This window comes from Rhinoderma darwinii, chromosome 1 (genome assembly GCF_050947455.1).
Source record: "Rhinoderma darwinii isolate aRhiDar2 chromosome 1, aRhiDar2.hap1, whole genome shotgun sequence".
NCBI lineage: Eukaryota > Metazoa > Chordata > Amphibia > Anura > Rhinodermatidae > Rhinoderma > Rhinoderma darwinii.
This window is the reverse complement of record NC_134687.1, coordinates 322,224,369-322,251,645: the sequence shown is the minus strand read 5'-3', so window position 1 is coordinate 322,251,645 and position 27,277 is coordinate 322,224,369. Positions and strand designations below refer to the sequence as shown.

General features: G+C 44.0%; 1 protein-coding gene across 12 annotated transcripts in view; it reads right to left on the bottom strand.

Moving 5' to 3' along the window:
• Positions 1 to 27,277, bottom strand: part of SHOC1 (shortage in chiasmata 1) — a 307,702-nt gene that overhangs the window by 98,017 nt on the left and 182,408 nt on the right. For all 12 annotated transcript variants that reach the window (XM_075825602.1, XM_075825611.1, XM_075825607.1 and 9 more), the window contains 3 exons: positions 15,802 to 15,980; positions 10,767 to 10,875; positions 4,658 to 4,769 (listed from right to left, as the gene is read on the bottom strand). In XM_075825602.1, the coding sequence (XP_075681717.1) occupies positions 4,658 to 4,769; positions 10,767 to 10,875; positions 15,802 to 15,980 (400 nt within the window). The remainder of the gene's footprint in view (positions 1 to 4,657; positions 4,770 to 10,766; positions 10,876 to 15,801; positions 15,981 to 27,277) is intronic.

Below are 27,277 nucleotides of genomic sequence, written 5' to 3'. Positions count from 1 at the left end.
GTACCAACAACTTGCATGCATCATATGTCCTCGGGGGAGCTACACTGGGGGAGTCACTTGTTGAGAAGGATCTGGGTGTACTTGTAAATCATAAACTAAATGACAGCATGCAATGTCAATCAGCTACTTCAAAGGCCAGCAAGATATTGTCGTGTATTAAAAGAGGCATGGACTCGCGGGACAGGGATGTAATATTACCACTTTACAAAGCATTAGTAAGGCCTCATCTAGAATATGCAGTTCAGTTCTGGGCTCCAGTTCATAGAAAGGATACCCTGGAGTTGGAAAAAATACAAAGAAGAGCAACGAAGCTAATAAGGGGCATGGAGAATCTAAGTTATGAGGAAAGATTAAAAGAATTAAACCTATTTAGACTTGAAAAAAGACGACTAAGGGGGGACATGATTAATTTATATAAATATATTAATTGCACATACAAAAAATATGGTGAAATAATGTTCCATGTAAAACCCCCTCAAAGAACAGGGGGGCAATCCCTCCGTCTGGAGAAAAAAAGTTTCAACCAGCAGGGCCTACAAGCCTTCTTTACTGTGAGAACTGTGAATTTCTGGAATAGTCTACCGCAGGAGCTGGTCACAGCAGGGACCGTAGATGGCTTTAAAAAAGGCTTAGATAATTTCCTAGAACAAAAAAATATAAGCTCTTATGTGTAGAAATTTTTACCTTTCCTTTTCCCATTCCTTGGTTGAACTTGATGGACATGTCTTTTTTCAGCCGTACTAACAATGTAACTATGTAACTATTATGGGGAAAAAAGCAGTTTAGCTTTTTTTTTTTACTTGAAACTTGTGTATTTTTATTGTTTTATGACATTTTTATTTACTTTTTTCACTTGTCCTACTAGGCCACTTGAGGGCCTGATGCCCCGATCGCTACTCTAATCCACTGCACTACATACATAGTGCAGTGTATTAGCACTGTCAGTTATTCACTGACAGCAAGCCTATGAGGACACGCCACAAGCGGGTCCTCATCGGCTCCCATACAAGGCAGACTCAGACACCATTATTTGGCCTCCGATTGCCATAGCAACTCATCGATTGCGTCGCTGGGTTGCCGTTCGGGTTAAAACCTATCAGATGCTGCGCTCTATCGAGTGCAGCATATGAGGGGTTAATCAGCCTGATCGGAGAATAGCTCTGGTCATGGCAGTTACAGGAGGGTGCCAGCTGTATAATACAGCTGTCACCCCGCGGTGATGGTGCCAGCTCTGCCTCTGAGCCTGCACCATCACCGCGACATAACTGTACTTCGGTTTGCGGGAACACCTTCCCGGAAGCGTCATATATATATATATATATATATATAAACTACCGTTCAAAAGTTTAGGGTCACGTAGAAATTTCCTTATTTTTTAAAAGAAAAGGACAGTTTTTTTCAATGAAGATAGCATTAAATTAATCAGAAATACAATCTATACATTGTTAATGTGCTAAATGACTATTCTAGCTGCAAACGTCTGGTTTTTAATGCAATATCTACATAGGTGTATAGAGGCCCATTTCCAGCAACCATCACTCCAGTGTTCTAATGGTACATTGTGTTTGCTAACTGTGTTAGAAGGCTAATGGATGATTAGAAAACACTTGAAAACCCTTGTGCAATTATGTTAGTACCGCTGTAAACAGTTTTGCTGTTTAGAGGAGCTATAAAACTGACCTTCCTTTGAGCTAGTTGAGAATCTGGAGCATTACATTTGTGGGTTCGATTAAACTCTCAAAATGGCTAGACAAAGAGAGCTTTCATGTGAAACTCGAAGGTCTATTCTTGTTCTTAGAAATGAAGGCTATTCCATGCGAGAAATTGCCACGAAACTGAAGATTTCCTACAACGGTGTGTACTACTCCCTTCAGAGGACAGCACACACAGGCTCTAACCAGAGTAGAAAGAGAAGTGGGAGGCCCCGCTGCACAACTGAGCAACAAGACAAGTACATTAGAGTCTCTAGTTTGAGAAATAGACGCCTCACAGGTCCTCAACTGGCAGCTTCATTAAATAGTACCCGCAAAACGCCAGTGTCAACGTCTACAGTGAAGAGGCGACTCTGGGATGCTGGCCTTCAGGGCAGAGTGGCAAAGAAAAAGTCATATCTGAGACTGGCTAATAAAAGGAAAAGATTAATATGGGCAAAAGCACACAGACATTGGACAGAGGAAAATTGGAAAAAAGTGTTACGGACAGACGAATCGAAGTTTGAGGTGTTTGGATCACACAGAAAACATTTGTGAGACGCAGAACAACTGAAAAGATGCTAGAAGAGTGCCTGACGCCATCTGTCAAGCATGGTGGAGGTAATGTGATGGTCTGGGGTTGCTTTGGTGCTGGTAAAGTGGGAAATTTGTACAAGGTAAAAGGGATTTTGAATAAGGAAGGCTATCACTCCATTTTGCAACGCCATGCCATACCCTGTGGACAGCGCTTGATTGGAGCCAAGTTCATCCTACAACAGGACAATGACCCAAAGCACACCTCCAAATTATGCAAGAACTATTTAGGGAAGAAGCAGGCAGCTGGTATTTTATCTGTAATGGAGTGGCCAGCGCAGTCATTCGATCTCAACCCCATAGAGCTGTTGTGGGAGCCGCTTGACCGTATGGTACGGAAGAAGTGCCCATCAAGCCAATCCAACTTGTGGGAGGGCCTTCTGGAAGCATGGGGTGAAATTTCTCCCAATTACCTCAGCAAATTAACAGCTAGAATGCCAAAGGTCTGCAATGCTGTAATTGCTGCAAATGGAGCATTCTTTGACGAAAGCAAAGTTTGAAGGAGAAAATTATTATTTGAAATAAAAATCATTATTTCTAACATTGTCAATGTCTTGACTATATTTTCTAGTCATTTTGCAACTCATTTGATAAATATAACTGTGAGTTTTCACGGAAAACACAAAAATGTCTGGGTGACCCCAAACTTTTGAACGGTAGTGTATATACACGGCGGATGTCGGGAAGGGGTTAAGTAATTCTCTACAGGCAAATCTAAACAACTTCCACCACTGTTTTTCAAAGCTTTAAATGGACTTTGGAAATCATGGCACATTTTTCTACATTCATATAAGCATGCACAAGCCTTAGCAAAGTAAACAAAAGAGGCATTGTACCTCCAGAAAGGAGAGTAGGGCAGCAGGGCCTTATATGGTTTTCATTCCCCTTGTATAATGAATAAATAATCTCAACAGTTCTAATTTTATAAATCAGGTTTATGCTCTTTTACACATTGTTTCTTTTTTTAACTTCTCCAGGAAATACAAAGAAAATGGAAAATAATAATCATAAAATAAACATACATTGGCTATTCAAGAACCTTTGACCAACAATTAAAAGTTATTTAAACCTTTGAAAGTGATTTTTTTTTTATTTAATAGGTCAGTCAGTGTGATTGGTTAAATGTTAGAATTAGTTTTTATTAAAAATAAGTTTTACTTTTTGCAATACAGCTGCTGTGTATCCTGTGTACAGAGCAGCTGTATCGTTCGCTAAGGCCTGAATCTGTCAGTCCCGCGGGACTGACAGGTTCAGTGTCAGAGGGTCCTGCCACTCTCTGACACGCAGGATCCACCTGTAATCTATCACATCTAAGTTCATAACTTAGATGTGATGGATAACAGGTGGATCCTATGTGTCAGAGACACACAGGATCTGCTTTCACTGAACCTGTCTGTCCCGCGAACCCAATGGGAACAGGATTTAGCGAACGATACAGCTGCTCGGTATAGAGAATACCGAGCAGCTGTATCTCAAAAAGTAAAAATTATTTTTAATAAATTGTGAAGTTGCACCAGTCACATTGATTGACCTTTTTATATTAAAAAAAAATCCCTTTCAAAGATTTACATAGTTATATTCTTGTACATAGGGAGCAGTATTATAGTAGTTATGTTCTTTTACATAGTGGCAGTATTATAGTAGTTATATTCTTGTATATAGAGGGCAATATTATAGTAGTTATATTTGTGTACATAGGGGGCAGTATTTTAGTAGTTATATTTCTGTATATAGAGAGCAGGTGTACAAAGGGTGTTTCTTAACCCTATGCATCTGTGAAGTTGCTGCTGGTAGCTTTCTATTGAATGTTTTAGAATATAACTAGTTTCCCGTTAATATGAATGTGCAATGTTAACTCTATAGTAGCATGATGATGGGTGATGAGCAGCTGCCAAATACCTCTGACGGTGCTTTTCTTGAGGAAAACAATAGAATGGGACAAGAAAAAAATCCAAATTGTCATGTTAATTTTCCCTGCAAACATCACTATCACCAAAACAGGATAATCTGACAAGAAAATATCTAAATGATATGCACTGTATAGGATAAAGTAATTGATGCAGGCCCACAAAACTCCCAACCAATTTAGGGTGTGTTCACACCAGCGTCACCCTTCCGTTCACGTGTTCTGTCCGACCTTTCAGTTGGAGGAACCCATGAACGGAAAGGCAAATTAAAATCATAGCTTCCAATTGTGTTATCATTAATTTCAATGGTAATACTTCCCTTGCAAATTGTATCGGATTGTCTCCATTCCGCAAGGTTTCTGTTTTTTTGCAGAAACAATAGCGTAGTCGACTGCTATTTTTGAAAGGTGTATATATATTTTATACAGGAATGTATTTCTATTTTTTAGGAAATTAAAATGATACCTCTAGAATAATGACAGTGGACACATCTACAGTTATTATGGCACAATGGCTTTTATTCCCAAATAGATGCAGAGATGTATTGCTGCTCCTCTCGATAAAAGTCATATTATATCTGTAACACAGAAAATTTTATATAGACATATATTCTACTACTTTTATGTTGGTAGCATAATAAGAAAAGTGATTGCAGCTGCATTACTGCACTAGTAGTCAGGAAATTAGTAATGCCTCCTTCAAAGCTTATTCAGACGAACGGGATATACTTCCGTGCAACGCAATAGTCTATGGGGCCGTGCAGACAGTTGCGTGATTTTTACGCAGGGTGAGTCCGCTGCGAAAAACTCACGACATGTCCGTTCTTTGTGCGTATTTCGCGCATCACGCACCCATTGAAGTCAATGGGTGCGTGAAAATCACGCGCACCACACGGAAGCACTTCCGTGGGACAAGCGTGATTCGCGTAACAGCTGTCAAACTATGAATGTAAACAGAAAAGCACCACGTGCTTTTCTGTTTACAAACATCCAAATAGAGCGTCATAATGATGGCGGCTGCGCGAAAATCACGCAGCCGCGCATCATACGGGGCTGACACACGGAGCTGTTAAGTACCTTTTGCGTGCGCAAAATGCTGCGTTTTTTGCGCGCGCAAAACGTACACGCTAGTCTGAATCCGGCCTCACACACACTTTTTTCTGCATTTTAAAACGCATGTAAAAAAGCCATGCCATTTTTTACATGGAATTTTTTGTGGCATTTCTTATTTAGTGTCATTTTGTACAGGCTTTTTTCCTGGCATTTTTGAAGTCATATAGAGAAGCCTAATGAAAAATAGCAGACAAAATGCCAAACCTAGTAAAAGCTGCGTTTTCTTTTGCTGACACCAAAAATGCTACAATAATGCCATAAACCGAAACCGTGTATAGCTGTGTTTGAATCAAGCCTAATGAACACTGTATTTTATTTATTTATTTTTGGCAACTCTCCAACTTTATCCAATAATTATCAGGAAACTTTATATCCAACCCTGCCAACATAAACTACGGCTTCGTTCACATCTGCGTCGGGACTCCGTTCATGGGTTCCGTTGGAGCTTTCCGTCAGGGGAACCCATGAACGGAATCCAAACTGAAACAAACGGCAAACGTAGGTTTCCGTTTGCATTGCCATTCATTTCAATGAATGTGACTTATCTGGTACAAATTGTTTTGACGGAATGAATAGCGCAGTCGACTACGGTACTGATTCCATCAAAACAACGGAATCCTTACACAACAGTGACAAATGGAAACTATTTGCACTGGATCCGTCACCATTGAAATCAATGGTGATGCAAACGGAAACTTTTCAGTTTGGTTCAGTTTGGATTTCGTTCATGGATTCCCAAGACGGAAAGCTCAGACGGAACCCATGAACGGAGTCCCGACGCAGATGTGAATAAATATGTCCTACAAATAATGTAAATGAACACAAATTTAATCGAAAAATGCAAAATATCCTTTATTAATGAACATGTATAAGACAAACAGATTTAAAAATGAAGCATACACTACAACATCGCGGTGTCTTGCAGGACAGGAAAACACATGGGTATACAAAAATATATGAATGTAAACCACGGGAGCATCAATTACATGCAGTATAGATAATGGGCAAATATCCCCATAAATGAAGTTGAAAATGGTCCAGGAAAAGTGTAAGATAATGGTTCAAAATGGTGTGAACATTATATAGTATAAGGAGCCTCTCAAAAGAGATAATAAACAAAGAGTAACCAAATCTATAAGACCAGACCTATGTGACACATGGTAATGACAGGGTTACTTACCCATGCTGTTACTCCTGCACTGCAGAGACACCAACCCGACGCGCGTTTGTGAATGAAGCCTAAAATATGCAGCCACCTCAGGCAACAAATGTTATATATGTAGACATATAAAAGAGAATCTTAGTATCACATAATCTTAGGCTTCATTCATGCCACATTTGGCCAAACAGTTGACAACATAAACCTAGAGAAATATTTTTTTTTCATACTAAAATGTGTGTTCGTGCCCATGACCGTAAATACTGCACGTGCATGGGGCCTGACTGTATAGAAAAGTGTGGGCTACTATTCTTTTCAAAACAGAAACCCACAAAAAAGCAGTGCATGCATTGGCATACATTTGTGTATGTTTGGACATTTGGATCTGTCTAAATAACAGAAAGAGTTCACCTCTCCGTAGAAAATAAATACAGTAAATCTGTCAAACGGATGCCAACTGTATTTGTATTCTTTTTAAAACAAAGTATTTCTGATAAAGGGCACACATGTAGTGTGAGCACAGCCTTTCTGTTACACCTCCAATAATGTTATGTATCTCATTAAATGCAACAAATGCCACCAGAAGAGAAACAGCAAGTAAACAACACACCTGAAAATTGATGTTAATTTATGGGGCATCACTTCTCGCACCTTCACCAATCTATTAAAGAGTATAGGTTCAGTATTTTGCACCAGTTTGTAGAAGCCAAAACTAGGAGTGGAACTAGAACATGGAGTTTTTTTTTTACCATTCCTTTTTTTTGCTTTCAAACACTGATGTAAAATACTGACCCAAATACTGCCGTTTTAGGGCATGACCACACGTGGCGGATTTCCTCCGCAACTGTCCGCATCAATGCCGCACAGAATCTGCGTTGCAGATTCTGCTGCGGATCTGCACAAAATGTGCAGTAAATTGATGCGGACTAGCTGCTGCGGACTGCGGGAAAAGTGCTTCCCTTCTCCCTATCAGTGCAGGATAGAGAGAAGGGACAGCACTTTCTCTAGTGAAAGTAAAAGAATTTCATACTTACCGGCCGTTGTCTTGGTGACGCGTCCCTCTTTCGGCATCCAGCCCGACCTCCCTGGATGACGCGCCAGTCCATGTGACCGCTGCAGCCTGTTATTGGCCTGGGATTGGCTGCAGCCGTCACTTAGACTGAAACGTCATCCTGGGAGGCCGGACTGGAGACAGAAGCAGGGAGTTCTCGGTAAGTATGAACTTATATTTTTTGACAGGTTGCTGTATATTGAGATCGGTAGTCACTGTCCCGGGTGCAGAAACAGTTACTGCCGATCGCTTAACTCTTTCAGCACCCTGGACAGTGACTATTTACAGACGTCTCCTAGCAACGCTCCCGTCATTACGGGAGCCCCATTGACTTCCTCAGTCTGGCTGTAGACCTAGAAATACATAGGTCCAGCCAGAATGAAGAAATGTCATGGCAAAAAAGCAAGACGCATCCGCAGCACACATAACATGTGCATGACAGCTGCGGACTTCATTGCGGAACTTAGAATCTCCATTGAAGTCAATGGAGAAATTCCGCCATGAGTCCGCCACTGCTCCGCAACAGACAGAGCATGCTGCGGACACCAAATTCCGCTCCGCAGCCTATGCTCCGCAGCGGAATGTTACGCATCGTCTAAACGAACACTTCTAAATAGAAGTGGAAGTCAATGCAGAAACGCCTCCGCTGCGGATTAACGCTGCGGAGTGTCCGCAGCGGAATTTAAGTGAAATTCCGCCACGTGTGAACCCAGCCTAAAAGTAGCCTTAGGCCTTATTCACACGAACGTGTTATACGTCCGTGATATGCGCGTCGCAGAGATATGTAAGTGAATGGGGCCTCTCAGACTGTCAGTGATTTTCACGCAGCGTATGTGCGTTGCGTAAAACTCACGACATGTCCTATACTTGCCTGTGTTTCACGCAGCACGCACCCATTGAAGTCAATGGGTGCGTGCAAATCGCGCACGGCACACGGAAGCACTTCCGGGTGACGTGCGTGATTCGCGCTACAGCTGGTAATGAAGAGAAGGGAAACATAAAATCCCCTCCTTCTTTACTGTGTTGTCACATAAAAAGGGAGTGTCATAATGAAGCCAGCTGCGTGAAAATTACGCAGCCACGCACCATATACACATGTCATGTGCGTGCACAAAACGGACACGTTCGTGTGAATAAGGCCTTAATGTCATGATCCTGGGAGAGGATTTCAAAAACATAAAAGAAAGTCATTTAAAGAACTTTATTTGGTTTTATGGAAAAAGGAGCATTTTACATTTATATTCTATGTTCTATTAATATTTTGTCAGAGCGGTGTGTGGGTAATTATAGGTTGCACTCTATTGTCATGATGTCCCAATACTTTATTTCTAGGTTTCGCTCTGTTATGAAGATGTCACAACAGTATGTATATTTTTATTCTGCTTTCTATTGTGATGATGTGTGTTTGTGTATTTATAGGATGTAATGCCATCACAATAGTATACACTACCGTTCAAAAGTTTAGGGTCACTTAGAAATTTCCTTATTTTTGAAAGAAAAGCACAGTTTTTTTTAATGAAGATAACATTAAATTAATCAGAAATACACTCTATACATTGTTAATGTGCTAAATGACTATTCTAGCTGCAAACGTCTGGTTTTTAATGCAATATCTACATAGGTGTATAGAGGCCCATTTCCAGCAACCATCACTCCAGTGTTCTAATGGTACATTGTGTTTACTAAGGCTTTATTCAGACGAACGGGAAATACGCGCGTGCAACGCGCGTGATTTTCACGCGCGTTGCACGGACTTATATTAGTCACGCAGACATGTGCGTGAGTTTTGCGCTGCGTTGATCCGTTGCAAAAAACTCACGACATGTCCGTTGATTCAGCGTTTTCAATGCATCACGCACCCATTGAAGTCAATGGGTGCGTGAAAACCACGCATGCCGCACGGAAGCACTTCCGTGCGAACTGCGTGATTCGCGCAACAGCTGTCAAAAGGATGAATGTAAACAGAAAAGCACCACGTGCTTTTCTGTTTACAAACATCCAAACGGAGTGTCTTTGAGAAGAGCGAACCCGGACAACCGAACCGAACTTCACCGGGTTCGGCCGAACTCGTTTTGGCCGAACCCGGCAAAAAAATATCCGGTACGCGACGTCAGGAGATAGTCACTGTCCAGGGTGCTGAAAGAGTTAAACTGTTTCAGCACCCTGGACAGTGACTTCCGATCACAATATACATGAACGTGTTAAAAAAAGTTCTAACTTACCGATAACTCCCGGCTTCTTCCTCCAGTCTGACCTCCCGGGATGACAATTCAGTCCAAGTGACAGCTGCAGCCAATCACAGGCCAAGCACAGGCTGCAGCGGTCACATGGACTGCCGCGTCATCCAGGGAGGTGGGGCCAGATGTCAAGAGAGGCGCGTCACCAAGGACGCGTCACCAAGGCAACGGCCGGGAAGTTCTCGGTAAGTACGAACCTCTTTTTTTTTTTAACAGGTTGCTAGATATGGTGAACGGAATTCACTGTCGAGGGTGCTGAAAGAATTACTGCCGATCAGTTAACTCTTTCAGCACCTTGGACAGTGACTGACGTCATCTCTATGATGGCGGCTGCGCGAAAATCACGCAGTCGCGCATCATACACGGATGACACACGGAGCTGGCAAGTGATTTTTGCACGCGCAAAACGCAGCGTTTTTGCGTCCGCAAAAATGCCACTTTCGTGTGAATCCAGCCTAACTGTGTTAGAAGGCTAATGGATGATTAGAAAACACTTGAAAACCCTTGTGCAATTATGTTAGCACCGCTGTAAACAGTTTTGCTGTTTAGAGGAGCTATAAAACTGACCTTCCTTTGAGCTAGTTGAGAATCTGGAGCATTACATTTGTGGGTTCGATTAAACTCTCAATGGCTAGAAAAAGAGAGCTTTCATGTGAAACTCAACAGTCTATTCTTGTTCTTAGAAATGAAGGCTATTCCATGCGAGAAATTGCCAAGAAACGGAAGATTTCCTACAACGGTGTGTACTACTCCCTTCAGAGGACGGCATAAACAGGCTCTAACCAGAGTAGAAAGAGAAGTGGGAGGCTCCGCTGCACAACTGAGCAACAAGACAGGTACATTAGAGTCCCTAGTTTGAGAAATAGACGCCTCACAGATCCTCAACTGGCAGCTTCATTAAATAGTACCCGCAAGACAATATAGTTCTATGCACGATAGATAGAGTGCAAGGATGCCTTTAATTGTTTACATAGGTGCCCCCTTTTTGTGAAGTTGCAGTAGCATCATACTTTACCTTGACTCTAGGATGTGAAGTAATTCTGAGTTGTTGATAAGTTCTTCCGATGACAGCAAAACATATGGAACATGCATGTCAAGTAGGTGGTTGTAGTGCTTTGGCGTTTCTTACAAAAAAGGAACAGAGACATATTTTTCTTAGAAAGCAGTATTCAAAGGAAGAACATATATTTATTGTTTTCCCCATTTAACCCCTTAAGGATACAGCCTGTTTTCACCTAATGGACCAGGCCATTTTTTTAAAATCTGACATATGTCAATTTAGGTCATAATAACTTTGAAATGCTTTTATTTTTTCAAGCAATTCTAAAATTGTTTTCTCGTGACACATTGTACTGTAAGTTAGTGGTAAAATTTGGTGGATACATTCAGTGTTTATTTGTGAAAAATACCAAAATATAGAGAAAATTTGCCAAAATTAGCATTTTTCTAAATTTAAGTCTATCTAACTTGTAAAACAGATAGTGAAAGAGATAGTAATACCACACAAAAGTTACTAGTTAACATTTCCTATGTGTCTACTTTATGTTTGCATCGTTTTTTGAACATTCTTTTATTTTTCCAGGAAGTTACAAGGCTTACAACATTAGCAGCAATTTCTCACATTTTCAAGAAAATTTCAAAAGGCTATTTTTTCAGGTCAGGTCTGAAGTGGCTTTGAGGGCCTTATATATTAGAAACCCCCTATAAAACACCCCATTTTAAAAACTGCACCCTCAAAGTATTCGGAACAGCATTTAGAAAGTTTATTAACCCTTTAGTGTTTCACAGGAATTAAAGCAAAGTGGAGGTGATATTTACAAAATAATTTTTTTTTTCCAGAAAATCTGTTTTAAATTCATTTTTTTTCTGTAACACAGACAGTTTTAACAGAAATACGCAACTTCATATGCCCAGATTCTGCAGTTTTTATAAATATCCCACATGTGGCCCTAGTCTCCTACTGGACTGAAACACAGGCCTCAGAACAAAGGAGCACCTAGTGGATTTTGGTGCCTCTATTTTATTAGAATATATTTTAGGCACCATGTCAGGTTTGAAGAAGTTTTGTGGTGCAAAAACAGTGGAAACCCCCCAAAAAAGACACCATTTGGCCAACTACACCCCTCAAGGAATTTATCAAGGGGTATATTATGCATTTTAGCCCCACACGTTTTTTGAAGAATTTTGTGGAATTAGGATGTAAAAATGAAAATCTAAATTTTTTCCAATAAAATTTAGAAATCTTTAATATTTACAAGGCATAAAGGAGAAAAACAACCCCAAAAGCAATTTCTCCCGATTACGGCAATATCCCATATGTGGTAATAAACTGCTGTTTGGACCCATGGCAGGGATCAGAAGGGAAGAATAACCATTTGGCTTTTGGAGCTCAAGTTTTGCTGGAATGGTTTTCGGGTGCCATGTCACAATTGCCCGAACCAAAACAGTGAAAGACCACCCAAAAGTGAGCCCATTTGGGAAACTACACCCCCGAAGAAATTTATCGTGGGGTATAGTGAGCATTTTGACCCCACAGGTTTTTTGCTGAATTTAGTAGAATTAGGCCGTGAAAATTAAAATCTACGGGTTTTCTAATAAAATGTAGTTTTAGCTCAGATTTTTCCATTTTCACAATAGATAAAGGAGAAAAAAGCACCACAACATTTGTAACGTGAACTCTTCTGAGCACGGCAATACCCCATATGTGGTGATAAACTGCTGTTTGGATCCACGGCAGGGCTTAGAAGGGCAGGAGCACCATTTGGCTTTTGGAGCTAAAATTTTGCTGGAATGGTTTGCTGCGCTATGTCACATTTTCAAAGCCCCTGCGGGACCAAATCAGTGGAAACCACACAAAATTAACCCCATTTAGGAAACTACACCCCTGAAGGAATTTATCGAGGGGTATAGTGAGCATTTTGATCCCACAGTTTTTTGCTGAATTTAGTGGAATTATGCCGTGAAAGCACCCCAACATTTGAAAAGCAATTTCTTTCTGATTACAGCAATACCCCACATGTGGTAATAAACTGTTATTTGGACACACGACAGGACTCAGAAGGGAAGAACCACCATTTGGCTTTCGGAGCTCAAGTTTTGCTGGAATGGTTTTCGGGTGCCATGTCACATTTGCAAAGCCCCTGAGGGACCAAAACTGTGGAAACCCCCCCAAAGTGACCTCATTTTGGGAAACTAAAGCCCTCAAGGAATTTATCGAGTGGTATAGTAGCATTTAGACCTCACAGGTTTTTTGTGGAATTTAATGGAATTAGGCCGTGAAAATTAATATCAATATTTTTTCCACTAAAATGTTATTTTTTATTTCTACAAGGGTTAAAAGAGAAAAAGCACCCCAACATTTGTAAGCCAATCTCTCCCGAGTATGGCAATATCCCACATGTGGTCATAAACTGCTGTTTGGCTACACGTCAGGGCTCAGAAAGGCAGGGGCGCTACTTGGCATGCAGATTTTGCTGGAATGGTTTTTGGGAGCCATGTCGCATTTAATCCCTGCCAGATCAAATCAGTGGAAATCCCCCCAAAAGTGACTCCATTTGGGAAACTACACCCCTGAAGGAATTTATCAAGGGATATAGTGAGCATTTTGACCCTGCAGGCTTTTTGTTGAATTTATTGGAATTATACTGTGAAATTGAAAAAATTTTCTGACAAAACTTGGAAATTTTTAATTTTTACAAGGAATAAAGTAGAAAAAGCACCTCAACGTTTTAAAAGCAATTTCTCCCGATTACGGCAATGCCCCATATGGGGTCATAAACTACTGTTTGGACACCCGGCAGGGCTCAGAAAGGCAGGAGCGCTATTTGGCATGCAGATTTTGCTGGCTTGGTTTTTGGGCGCCATGTTGCATTTGCAAAACCCTGAGGTACCAGAGTACAGTGGAAGCCCCCAAGAAGTGACCCCATTTTAGAAACTACACCCTTCAAGGCAGTGGTAGCAGATCTGAGTGGTAGCAGATCGAGTCACTCTAGCAGACCTAGGAACAGATGCAGGCTGATTAACCACGGGCATCGACACAGAAGCTGTGTCAGGCAAATCCTTCACAAAAAATCAGGAGTCCAGCCGGGGTCAGGTCACAAGGAGTCAAAATGCAAGTAGCTCAGGGGAGTCTAAAACAAGGGAAAGCAAGGTAAGGGCATGACCAGACGTGGCGTATTTCTTCCGCCACTATCCGCATCAGTGCCGCACATAATCTGCGTTGCAGATTCTGTTGCGGCTCTGCCTAAAATGGGCATTAAATTGATGCGGACTAGCCGTTGCGTATTGAGGTGAAAGTACTTCCCTTCTCTCTATCAGTGCAGGATAGAGAGAAGGGACAGCCCTTTCCCTAGTAAAAGTAAAAGAAATTCATACTTACCCAGCCGTTGTCTTGGTGACGCGTCCCTCTCTTGACATCCAGCCCGACCTCGCTGGATGACGCGGCAGTCTATGTGACCGCTGCAGCCGTCACTTGGACTGAAACGTCATCACGGGAGGCCGTACTGGAGGAAGAAGCAGGGAGTTCTCGGTAAGTAGGAACTTCTATTTTTTTTACAGGTTGATGTATACTGTGATCGGAAGTCACTGTCCAGGGTGCTGAAACAGTTACTGCCGATCGTTTAACTCTTTCAGCACCCTGGACAGTGACTATTTACTGACGTCGCCTAGCAACGCTCCCATAATTACGGGTGCAGACACGTAGTCACCCGTAATTACGGGAGTCCCATTGACTTCTATGGGCCTGCCCGTGCCGTAATAACGGCCCGTGATTACGGGCGTTTTTACGTTAGTGTGCATGGGGCCTCAGTCTGGCTGTAGACCTAGAAATACATAGGTCCAGCCAGAATGAAGAAATGTCATGTTCGTAAAACAAATACGCTACGCAACACACATAACATCTGCGGACTTCATTGCGGAATTTTGACTCTCCATTTAAGTCAATGGAGAAATTCCGCAAGGAGTCCGAAACAAGTCCGCTACACGTCCACAACAACCAGTGTATGCTGCAGACACCAAATTCCGCACCGCAGGCTATGGTCCGCAGCTGAGTTTTCCGCAACGTGTAAACGAACCTCACTAAAAAGCTGTGGAAAGCAATGGAGAAACGTGTACTATGCGGATTTCCGCAGCAGAATTCCAGAGCAATTCCGCCACATCTGGTCATGCCCTAACTCTAATTACAGACAAAGGCCTACTATCCCAGGCTGAACTAAATAAGGAGAGGGCGGGAGCTCAGGAACATCAGCCAGGCTTGATTGGTCTGACGCTCCTGAGCTCCTATTGGCTGCAGACTGCCTCAGTCTGCCAGGCCGGGCGACGCACGAGCGAGTAACTCTTGATGTCCTGGAGACCGAGGAAGCCGCAGGCAGAGAGTACGTGACAGTAAGTGTGATTATTGTTAGTAATAAATATTACCCTTTTATTTACTACACAATTGTATTTATTGTACGGTCTTATACGCTTACATAGCAGCAAATCAAGTAGATTAACATTAGTATAAGGAAAAGGTAGGGGAACTAGTGACCCTGATTATGAAGGAGGTAGTAATAGTGGGTGACAAGAGTAGGTGAATCCCACCATTATACCAGCCCTTTAACAATGGTTATTTCTGTAGCCAACTTTAAATTGTGAACCTCATTGGGGACAGGGACAGCTCTGTGAAATATGTTGGAAATAAAGTAAAATTAATACAACCTAGATAATTCTCTTTTTAATTGAGTTTATTTTTATAGATGTCTATCCAGTCAGCAAAGTTGTGGAAAAAAATAACAATTACCGGTATTATACAAATATTGCACCTGGCAATAATGTCTTAATAGGAGCCAATCTGAAAGGAATGCTGAGGTCCGATAAGAAGAAAAAAAAATGGATAACCCCCCCTAATAAACTATTTGATCATTTGAGCAGCCACTACAGAAAGCAGAAAAAATGTATATAGTAGACGCTTTAAAATTATTTGTCATGTCCTTATATTCCTGCACTGTAGGTTATAAAAATTATGTATAGATCACATTTTGGAAGCGCTCCTATAAAGAGAAATGATTACTTACGAAGTATAAGATTTTCTGGCACACTCGTTTTAAGGGTCATGTGGGAGATATTTAATTTGTGACACAACTGTAGCCAATAATCAGTGCAGTCATACTCTATAACAAGAGAGAAATTAGCCCATGGAAAGTCACTTCCTATGTATTGGTTGTTTGATATGACACAAGAGTAACTTCTTAAGCTGCAAGAAAATAAAATAATATTATTTAATGATACAGTTACACATTTTTAGGTGTAAATAATAACATGGCAGCTTGTTTTTTTTTACTTTGCTGTCACATGCATCAGAGAAGCAATAGTCTGGCAAACGACGGACACAATGATGGAAACCCGACTGAACCTATAAGGGTATGTGCACACACACTAATTACGTCCGTAATTGACGGACGTATTTCGGCCGCAAGTACCGGACCGAACTCAGTGCAGGGAGCCGGGCTCCTAGCATCATAGTTATATACGATGCTAGGAGTCCCTGCCTCTCTGCAGGACAACTGTCCCGTACTGTAATCATGTTTTCAGTACGGGACAGTAGTTCCACGGAGAGGCAGGGACTCCTAGCATCGTACATATGTATGATGCTAGGAGCCCGGCTCCCTGCCCTGAGTTCGGTCCACTACTTGCGGCCGAAATACGTCCGTCAATTACGGACGTAATTAGTGTGTGTGCACATACCCTTAAAGTCAAAGGGTTTAGTCGGATGCTGTTATTTTCTGTCATGCGTAGTGCCTCCCACACAGTATAATGCCAAATAGCTGCTCCCACACAGTATAATGCCCTCTAGCTGCCACCATACAGTATAATGCCCCAATAGCTGCCACCATACTGTATAATGCCCCCATAGATTCACCCATACACTATAAAGCCAACACAGATGCCCCCATACAGTATAATGCCCACACAGATGCCCCATGCTGTATAATGCCCAAACAAATTTCCCCATACAGCATAGTGCCCCATAGAGTATAATGTCCCCATACAGTATAATGCCCACACAAATGCCCCCATACAGACTAATGCCCCCATAGCTGACACATATAGTATGATTCCCCTATAGCTGCCCCATACATTATAATGCCCCCATAGCTGCCACTATACAGTATAATTCCACCTTAGTTACCTCTAGTGCCAGCACCCACATATAAAGTGCCAGTGCCCATGTAGATAGTGCCACAGTTCTCATGTAGATAGTGCCACACAGTGCCCACGTAGATAGTGCCACAGTGCTCATGTAGATAGTGCCACACCCCCTGTAGATAGCGCTAACCCCCCCTGTAGCCATTGGGACTTCCTCTAGGGGCGGAATCCCCAGCCAGAGCATCGGAAACGCTGAGGCCTGGGATTCCGCTCCAGGAGGAGACCCGGATGTCACTGTCCATATATGGACAGTGACGTCTAGGATTGGAATCCCCGGCCAGAGTGTAGGCAATGCTCTGGCCGGGGATTCTTCTCCAGGAGGAGCCACTGACGTCACTGTCCATATATGGACAATGATGTTAAGGGCTTCCCTGGGCTCAGCGCTTAATGTAGCAATGTGCCCGGGGAGTCTTCTGTACTAATGCTGAAGCAGGGAGCTGACGGTTTCCTGCTTCAGCATTGGGTTCATCTGTATCTGCGTCCCACACCACCGGCTGCCCGGAACAGCGGGACAGCGCCCAAAATTTGGGACTGTCCCGCTGAATCCGGGACGGTTGTAGTGGTATTATTGTTATCAACAATATTATTAAAGGGGTTGTCCAGGCTTATGTAGCTGTTTTCTGTAATTGTACATTTTGTCTCTCCACGCTGAGTGGGTGGGCTCTTTCTGGTGTGAAAGAAATTGCAGCTGTATCCCCCTCCTCTCCTACCGACCTTCTATTTACTGTCTTACGCTAAACAGATTTTTTTTCGGTAAATGAGAAGGCTCTAGAACATTTACAGAGCTGGCTGGCAAGAGAAATGTACTACACGTAACTGGTAAGATAAATGCCACTTTTCTCTAATAAGATATACTAATACGTTTTATACAGTCATATGCACTACTGATTTGTGTAAATATATTTATAATTATAGGTACGCTTTCTAAAATACTTTCTGAAATATGTAATTTCCTCAATATTTGCAATATCTCTGCTTGCTGTCAGTACATGGAAACATTTCCAACGATGTCCTGGTTGTGCAGTACATGAATGTAGAACATAAGTGTGGTCTGTGTTTTCTCTCTTTTTGTTTTTTTTGCCAAAAGTATTTTAAAGGAATTAAAAAGGAATGTTCAATACTACTTCCATGAAGATCTGCTCTTTTTTTGGGCAAAAAGAACAGAGCAGCTGTCAGAAAACAGTGTCTTAAAGGGATATTCCCAGGATCGAGAATTATCACCTATCCACAGGATAAGTGATAATTGTCTGATGACTGGGGGCATCACGGCTGGGACCCCCACCGATCATGAAAACAGGGCTCCCGAACCCTGTGTTGCTCCTCATTGCTCAACCGCAATTATTTCTGACTTTCAAAATGTCTAATAGGTCTAAGTTTTCTGATAGGTGGGGGTCCAACCTTGACTCCAGTTTTACAAGAGGAGACAGCACAATCAAGTCACAGCCCCATATGCATAGGTCACTTTAGTCAAGTCTATGGAAAGAGTTCAGTAAGCATACAGTACTGTCCAGAAATTGACATAGACTTAAATGGGGAGAGCTGTGGCAACCTGTACATTCACTCTGTGACTGAATATAGCCATTGCCGCCCACCTCGCCTGGTAGAACGGGTTCGTTCTCCCGATAGATGAGGCCCTCACCTATCAGACTTTTATGGCATATTCTGTGGGTATGCCATAAATGTCTGAAATTGGAATTCTCCCAAAACCTGGGGAAGGCACTACACCCTATCCAGCTGCCTCAGGCTGTACAGCACAGACACATAGTCTGTTTGTGGCCCCTGTGCTTCCAGTTGTGCATAAATAGTGTAGGCAATCCTGTTTTGGCTAAACACAGCAGCAGCATACATTTCTCTCCTATCCTTCTTCTAGACTTATTGCTTTTATCTACACTGATACATTGTAACAAACAGCTGCTAAGCGGGCAGCGCTAGGTGAGGACCGAGTTTTCTTCACTGATAGTAACCAGAACTCTTGAAAATCTTGAAGAATTGAATCACAAAGTAAGGCCTCATGCACACGACCGTAAAAACTCCCGTTATTACGGGTCGTAATTACGACCCGTAATAACGGGCTCATAGACTTCTATTGGCGACGGGTGCCTTCCCGTTTTCTCACGGGAAGGTGCCCGTGCCGTTGAAAAAGATAGAACATGTCCTATTTCAGGCCGTAATAACGGCACGGACAGTCCATAGAAGTCTATGGAGCTCTCGTAATGACGGGTGGCTACATGTGTGCACCCGTCATTACGGCAGCGTTGCTAAGCGACGTCAGTAAATAGTCACTGTCCAGGGAGCTGAAAGAGTTAACTGATCGGCAGTAACTCTTTCAGCACCCTGGACAGTGACTACCGATCAGTATAAACCTGTAAAAAATAAAAATAAAAGACGTTCATACTTACCGAGAACTTCCTGCTTCCTCCAGTCCGGTCTCCCGCCCGTTGCCTTGGTGACGCGTCCCTCTCGACATCCGGCCCGACGTCCTGGATGACGTTTCAGGCCATGTGACCGCTGCAGCCAATCACAGGTCAATCACAGGCTGCAGCGGTCACATGGACTGCCGCGTCATCCAGGGATGTCGGGCTGGATGTGAAGAGAGGGACGCGTCACCAAGACAACGGCCGGGTAAGTATGAATTTCTTTAACTTTTATTACAGAAAAGGCTGTCCCTTCTCTCTATCCTGCACTGATAGAGAGAAGGGGCTGCCGATTAGTGCAGTGCTATTTTGCCGCCAAAAACGTGCCCGTAAATACGGGTGGAATACGGGTGACACCGGACCCATATTTACGGGCACGGATTCGTAAATACTGGTGCAAAACGGGTGGAATACGTGTGACACCGGACCCGTATTTACGCCAGTATTTACGGGTGGGAAAAAATACGGTCGTGTGCATGAGGCCTAAGCAGATGCCTACCTTTTACAGTTTACATATAGAATTAATCTACATGAAAAGTTGAGCAATGATGTAAATGCATTTTATTACTTATGTTGTCAATCACAATAATGCATTTAATGCATCCACTCAATTGATAAAAATATCATGATGTGTTATCCGTCACTTTACATGGAACCTCAGGCAACCTATTATATCATAACTCAGTAAAGCCCCATGCACACGACCGTATTTTTTCCCTCCCGTAAATACTGGCCGTAAATACGAGTCCTTGTCACACGTTTTTAACTCATATTTAACCCGTATTTACGGACCCGTGCCCGTAAATATGGGTCCGTTGTCATCCGTATTCCACCCGTATTTACGGACCCGTAAAAAAGGGGGGCTGGAAATGATGTCACAATCATATCCAAACCCCTTAAAAGGGTCAACTGATCACTCAGAGGGGCGTGGCCAGCAGTCGATGGCGCCGGTCGCATAAACTGAGAGCTCCGCGCCCTGCCACGCAGATCCAGCAGCCTACAGCGGGGAAAGGTGCCTCATATGGGGAAAAAAAGACCCCAAGGGTCTAGACTCACCCCTGCAGCACAGCACCAGGTCGCCGCCGCTCCACCAACGATCGACGGCTACTTTCTTCGGCGGCAAGCCACGCCGCTCCCTCAGCCGCAGCCATCTTGGACAGCCTCGTGTCAGAAGGAAGGGGAGATGTCCGAGCAGGGAGAGGAGACAGTGCCCCACGTACAGGGTAAGCTGAATAGCCGGATGGCTAAAGTTCACCCTCCCAGCTCCCCTAAGCTGTCCTCCACCTCGTCCTGTGAACAGCAGGGAAGGGGGTCCCCTATCCCAGGAGCAATGGAGGCCAGGCCACGAGGAGCATCAGCTCAGTCAGAGGCCCCAGTACACCTGCTTGAACCACCAATGTCACAGCCCTCAGCACAAATGGCCCTACAGATTTGGCCTGCACCTAAACCCCAACGGCCCACGATCCAGCAGCCGGGGAGGAGAGACGATCTGGGGGATACACCATCTTTGACCCCCTATGCCCAGGCCCCTGCATATGCCTCAGATTCTGACCTGGAGGATTCAGCCTCACTTCCTTCAGATGTGCCCCCTATGTGGAGGGAATGTTTCTCACAGTTGCCCACTAAAGAGGACTTTAAGAGTATGATACAAGAAGTGAAGGCAGCTTTTCGTTCAGAATTGGCGGGGGTGTCGCAGCATATACAGCAGATTGCTACGAGGGTGGAGGCTTTAGAAGATGACCACGATGCCACTAGGCGCCATGTTTCTGTGATACAGTCTTCAGTGTCCTCCCAGCTGGCGTCCATTAGAGATATGCAACTGCATCTAGAGGATTTGGATAACAGAGGTCGCCGTCATAATATAAGGATAAGGGGCATACCGGAGCCCTCGGGGTCTGAAGATCTTCCCATCGTGTTAGAGACTATCTTTAACGACCTTTTGGGTGCACCCCCGTCTAATCGGATACCGCTTGACAGAGCGCATAGAGCACTGAAACCAAAATCCATTACATCTCAGCCCAGAGATATCATCTGCTGTGTCCAGGATTTCCGCACTAAGGAGGACATTATGCTTAAAGCCCGTCAGCGTAAAGACCTGGAGTATGCCGGTGTGCCGATTCAGTTATTCCCGGATCTCTCCTGGATTACGTTACAGAAAAGACGTCTGCTTCGTCCACTTCTCGCAGCCCTACGGGACCACAATATTATTTATCGATGGGGGTTTCCGTTCTCCCTTACAGCCCGAAGAGATGGTGTTTCTGCAACCCTGAGGTACCCAGGGGATTTGCCTCATTTCTGTGACTCCCTTGGTATACCAACGCCCAAGATGCAGAATTGGGAGACTCCTTTGCCGCCTTCGTCTCCACCTCCAGTCTGGCAGTCGGTCCGAAATAAGCGGAGGACCTCTCCAAGACGACAGTCTACCCGAAGTTCACCAAGACCTGATTTGAATTGATTGACGCTGCGCAGATACACGGCACCTCCGTAATATATGTGAAGGAGCCTGGTCACCCATACCAGCTGCTCCCTTCGCCAGTTGCACTATCCTAGGCTAAAAATGCATTTAGGATTATATTTCTGATTTTATGTTGTTTCGCTTTAATTCGTTAACGTAAATTGTGGCAGGGCGCGATTGCCCGGGATACACTTGGCTCTTTCACCCCCTTTTTGTTTTTTCTCGGCCTGTACGTATTTATACGTACTTTTGTACTAGGTTCCTCGACTGTTGAGACCCGACCTCCTTTTTTGATAGGGGTAATTTGTTTTGCAGTTCTCCCTCTGTTTTTAGAGAGAGTTGCAAAGGGTAATATTGTATTACCAGTTTTCTTTTGCTTTAATATCACCCGCCCCAGGGTATAGTATTCTCCCTGGTAGTATTTTCTGAGTGTGTTTGAAATTCATTGATCTCATGCATTTCTCTTTGTTCTCACTGCAGATATGTGTATTGTCTCCCTGGTACGTCTTTACCCCAGTGTCTTTCCCTCCCCTCCTACTTTCATCCGAAATAACACTTGAGACGACAGTGAATCCTCCAAGAACCTCCAAGGTAGAAGGACGCCGTAGAACACTGCTTGCTTTGAAACCGACATGGGACTGGCCCCGACATAACTGTGAGCTGTATACATCCGCACTTTCCACATCATTCTTTGCTCTTTCATACATCTTTGACCATGGTTAAATTTGTCACACTTAATGTCAAGGGTCTCAACTCCAATGTGAAGAGACGCTTGCTTCTCAGGGAGTTGAAATCGCTTGGAGCGGAAGTTGCTTTTCTGCAGGAAACACACTTAGATTCATCCGGAACTTTCCAATTTGCCCGAGGGGCGTATCCTGCTGTGTACTCTGCCTCGTCAGGTCGCAAAAGGGAGGGGGTGGCCATTTTGATAGCAGCTTCCTGCCCCATACAAGTTCACACCTCACATCTAGATCCGAAAGGCAGATATGTTATAATAGAGGGGACTTTGCTTGGACAGCCCATCGTTTTATGTAACGTTTACTCTCCTAATACCGCACAGATTCCATTCCTACGTAGACTCCTTTCTAAACTCCAGAAGCTTCCTAGGGGGGCATGGCTGGTGGGAGGAGATTTTAATGTCCCGTTCTCCACGTCCATGGATAGGGTCTCTCTTACACACGCTACTCCGACGCCCACCCTTACAGGACTTTCTACACGTTTTAGGCAACTAATTAGAGAGCACCAGCTCTATGATTTGTGGCGAGTGGATCACCCAGGTGATAGGTCCTATACCTTCTTCTCCCATACGCACAGCACTCATACACGCTTAGATTACTTTTTTGGTAATGTCCCTGCCCTCCGTGCGCTCCAGGGGGCGAATATAGACCCCATCTCTTGGTCAGATCACGCACCAGTTTCTGTGTCCCTACAGATAGGGAAACCAAATACGAGAGTATGTCATTGGCGCTTAAACGAAACTTTGATTAAGTCCCCTTCTCTTAGGGACAGCCTGGCTGGGCATATGCGGGAATTTTATGCACTTAATGAGGGATCGGTTCCTTCAGTATCCACTCTTTGGGAGGCGCATAAGGCGGTGATGAGAGGGCAATGCATAGTAATGGGATCTAGATTGAAAAGAGACTCTCGGGCCAAGCGGGTGGCTCTCCATCGGACAATTACTAAGTTGGAGAGAGAAATGGGGATTAAACCGGCGGTCCCGACACTACGGAAATTGATAGAGGCTAGAGCACAACTCAAGGACTTAGCTATGAAGGGGGTAGAAAAGTCATTACTATACACAAAAAGGAAATATTACGACAAAGGTAATAAGGCGCACTCGCTTCTGGCCAGACTATTGCGGGATCAGGCGACTGTTCGTACTCCACAGGCGGTTCGGGATAAGGCGGGCATACTCCAGCATCACCCAGACACGATAGCCACACTTTTTCATGACTATTATAAATCCTTATACCACCTGCCAAATACCTTACCACCTGATCCGGCTCGTCGGAGGGAAACGCTGCAAGCATATCTCTCTTCCTGTGCTCTCCCTAAACTGAAAGATGAGGAGCTTTCATCCCTGAATGCCCCGATCTCTGCGGAGGAATTGTTTGATATATTGAAGGACCTCCCTAGTGGTAAGGCCCCTGGACCAGATGGCTTTACATATGGGTATTATAAGACCTTTGCAGAGATCTTGGTTCCACGGATGGCTTCGTTATTTAATGAATTCCTACAGGGTTCTCCCATCCCTCAAACATTCCTGCATTCTCATATCACGCTGATCCCTAAACCGGGTAGAGACCACGCAGAGTGCTCCAATTACAGACCCATAGCCCTTCTGAATTCGGATCTAAAAATTTTCACCCGTCTTCTAGCTAATAGACTCAATGTTTGGCTCCCTTCTTTGATTCACAAAGACCAAGTGGGCTTTGTGCCTCTTAGGCAAGGAGGAGACAACACACGAAGGGCCCTTGACCTCATTGATGCCCTCCAAAAGCAAAAGGAATCGGCGATCCTTCTTAGTCTAGATGCAGAGAAGGCGTTTGACCGCTTGGGATGGCCATTTATGTTCGAAACTCTAAATTCATTTGGGATTTCGGGCCCTTATTTGACAGCACTGCGTGGTCTCTACTCCAAACCAACAGCGGCAATTAAACTCCCACACTCCACCTCCCCTCCGTTTCAAATCTGGAATGGTACACGTCAGGGGTGTCCCCTATCCCCACTTTTATTTGTGCTATGCATAGAACCTTTAGCAGCTCAAATACGGAAATCCAGGGATATAGCGGGGGTCCAGATACAAGATAAAGAGTTTAAGGTTTCCCTGTTTGCAGATGACGTCCTCTTGACTATCACTAAACCTCATACCTCCCTCCCTAACCTTACTACAGTTCTCCGTAGGTATGGGAGGCTGTCAGGATATAAAACTAATACATCTAAAACGGAAGCGCTCCCTCTTAATGTTCCACACCAGGAGCTCCAGCTACTCAAACACAACTACACCTACAACTGGAAGGAAACCTCCCTGACTTATTTAGGAGTTCAACTCACTCCCTCCTATACGTCGGTTTACAAGGCTAATTTCCCCTCTCTGTTTGTAGAGCTACGTCAGCTAATGGCCAGGTGGGATCCTCTTCCCATGTCATTTTTTGGGCGCATAGCAGCGGTCAAAATGACCTTGCTCCCTAAATTACTGTACTACTTTGAGACTTTGCTGGTAGCAGTACCTATGAAGGAATTGCGGGCTATGCAGTCTTCTATCCTCAGGTTCATATGGCACTCCGGCAGACATCGAATTCCGAAATCAGTTTTATTATCGGGTCGATCTGCGGGTGGGCTATCGGTCCCTGATGTGGTGAAGTACTACTGGGCGGCACACCTCCGTCGCATACCCAGCTGGGTGTCTTTAAGGGCGTACAATAAATGGACCGAAATAGAGAAGCTATGGATGGCCCCGGTCCACCCAAACTCCCTGTTATGGGGTGACCCACTAGTAATGCCGACTGCATCTTTATTGGGTCCCATGAGATTTCAAAGGGAGGTGTGGGAAACCTGTAAAAACCGCTTCCATTTGGCATCGGGTTGCCCGCCCTTGACTTCGGTACTCTACACTCCCACTATCCCGGGGGGCACTACCTCCCGAATAGTCCGATTGTGGACGGGAATTGAGGTATTTCACCTGGCTGATATGGTTGATCCCCACACGCAAGAGCTTCACCCGTTTTCATACTTTCAAAAACATCATAATATTCCCTCCGCTGCGTTCTTTCACTATCTTCAGGTTAGACATTACATGCAGCAAACTTTTAGATCCACGCGGGTTACTGCACCTACAAGCTTCGAAAGGTTATGTCGGTATGCTACCACCACTAGGGGGCTTATCTCAGCCATTTATGCATTATTGCTATCCCCGGAGGGTTCCCCTCCGCCTGGGCATAGATACATGTTGAAGTGGGAGGCCTTACTGAATAAATCCATCCCGCTCTCATTGTGGCAGATTATTTGGTCGCAAGCAGCTAAAACCTCCATCTGCACTGCATATAAGGAAAACCAATATAAAATCCTTATGTTTTGGTACCATACCCCTGCCTTTCTGCATAGCTTCAATCCGGGTATTCCGTCGGATTGCTGGCGATGTAGAGGTCAGAGAGGTGATCTGTTCCATATTTTCTGGAGCTGTTCACTGGTACAACAGTATTGGTTGGAAGTTAAGAACTTGGCATTGGCGGTGTTGCAGCAGGATATTCCCTTAGACCCTCTTCATTACCTCCTAAATGTTCCCCCTAGGTCTTTGGGGAAATCACCAGCTCGACTCTTTCGACACTTTCTTACAGCCGCTAAGACGTTGATAGCATGGAAATGGAGACAGACAACCCCTCCCTCCCACATCGACTTAGTAACTAGAATTAGGGAAATACGTACAATGGAGCATATGACGGCCTCTATTGACAATGAACTGGACAGGTTCAAAGTGGTGTGGGACCCGTGGGACAAGTATTGGATACAGGGAACTCAAGATTAGGTGGTAGGTGGAGCTCCGACTATCCCCCCCCTCCTCACCCCCTTAAACCCCTGTGTTTTTTCCCAGATGTTTTGTCTGTCTATTGAAAGTTACTGTCTTACTATGTGAATTGCATGGCCCTTCATGCTGCTCTAAGTTATATGTATATTGTTGAAAAATTTTCAATAAAAACACAGTTGAAACCAACTGATCACTCAGACGCCATTTTCTCTGCTTCTCTATATTCAAAAATTTAAATCCCCTGACCTCGCCTAGCAACGCTCCCGTAATTACGGGTGTACACACGTAGCCACCCGTAAATACGGGAGCCCCATAGAATTCTATGGGCCTGCCTGTGCCGTAATTACGGCCTGAAATAGGACATGTTCTATATTTTTCAACGGCCCAGGCACCTTCCCGTACGCAAACGGGAAGGTACCCGTGGCCAATAGAAGTCTAAGGGCCCGTAATTCCGTTTGGAATTTTGAGGCAGATTTTGCTCTGCCTGCACGCAGTTTGCCGCATTTTTTGCGGCCTTTTTCGCACTTGGCCATTGAGCGCTGCGGTCAAAAAACGCAGCGAAATACGCTTTCCCATTGATGTCAATCGGAGGTCAGATGCGAATAACGCCCGAAGATAGAGCATGTCCCTTCTTTTTCCCACGAGACGGTTTTTCCGCTTGCGGGAAAAAAACGCCTCCGCCTCCCATTGAAATCAATGGGAGGCATTTTCGGCCGTTTTTTGGCGCATATTCCGACGCGGTTTCCCCGTCAAAAAACTCAGTGTGAACTCTCCCTAACACTTTCAAAATATCTGCTCTTGAAGCAGAGATCCCAAAATATTCATCTAGGGGTATAATGGGAATTTATTTTTTTGGGTTTCCTAAAATAAGAAATTGCAGGTTTATGCAAATGGAGCTCTCCAGCAGATGAACTTTAGAAAATATGCAAACATGACATCCACCCCCCACC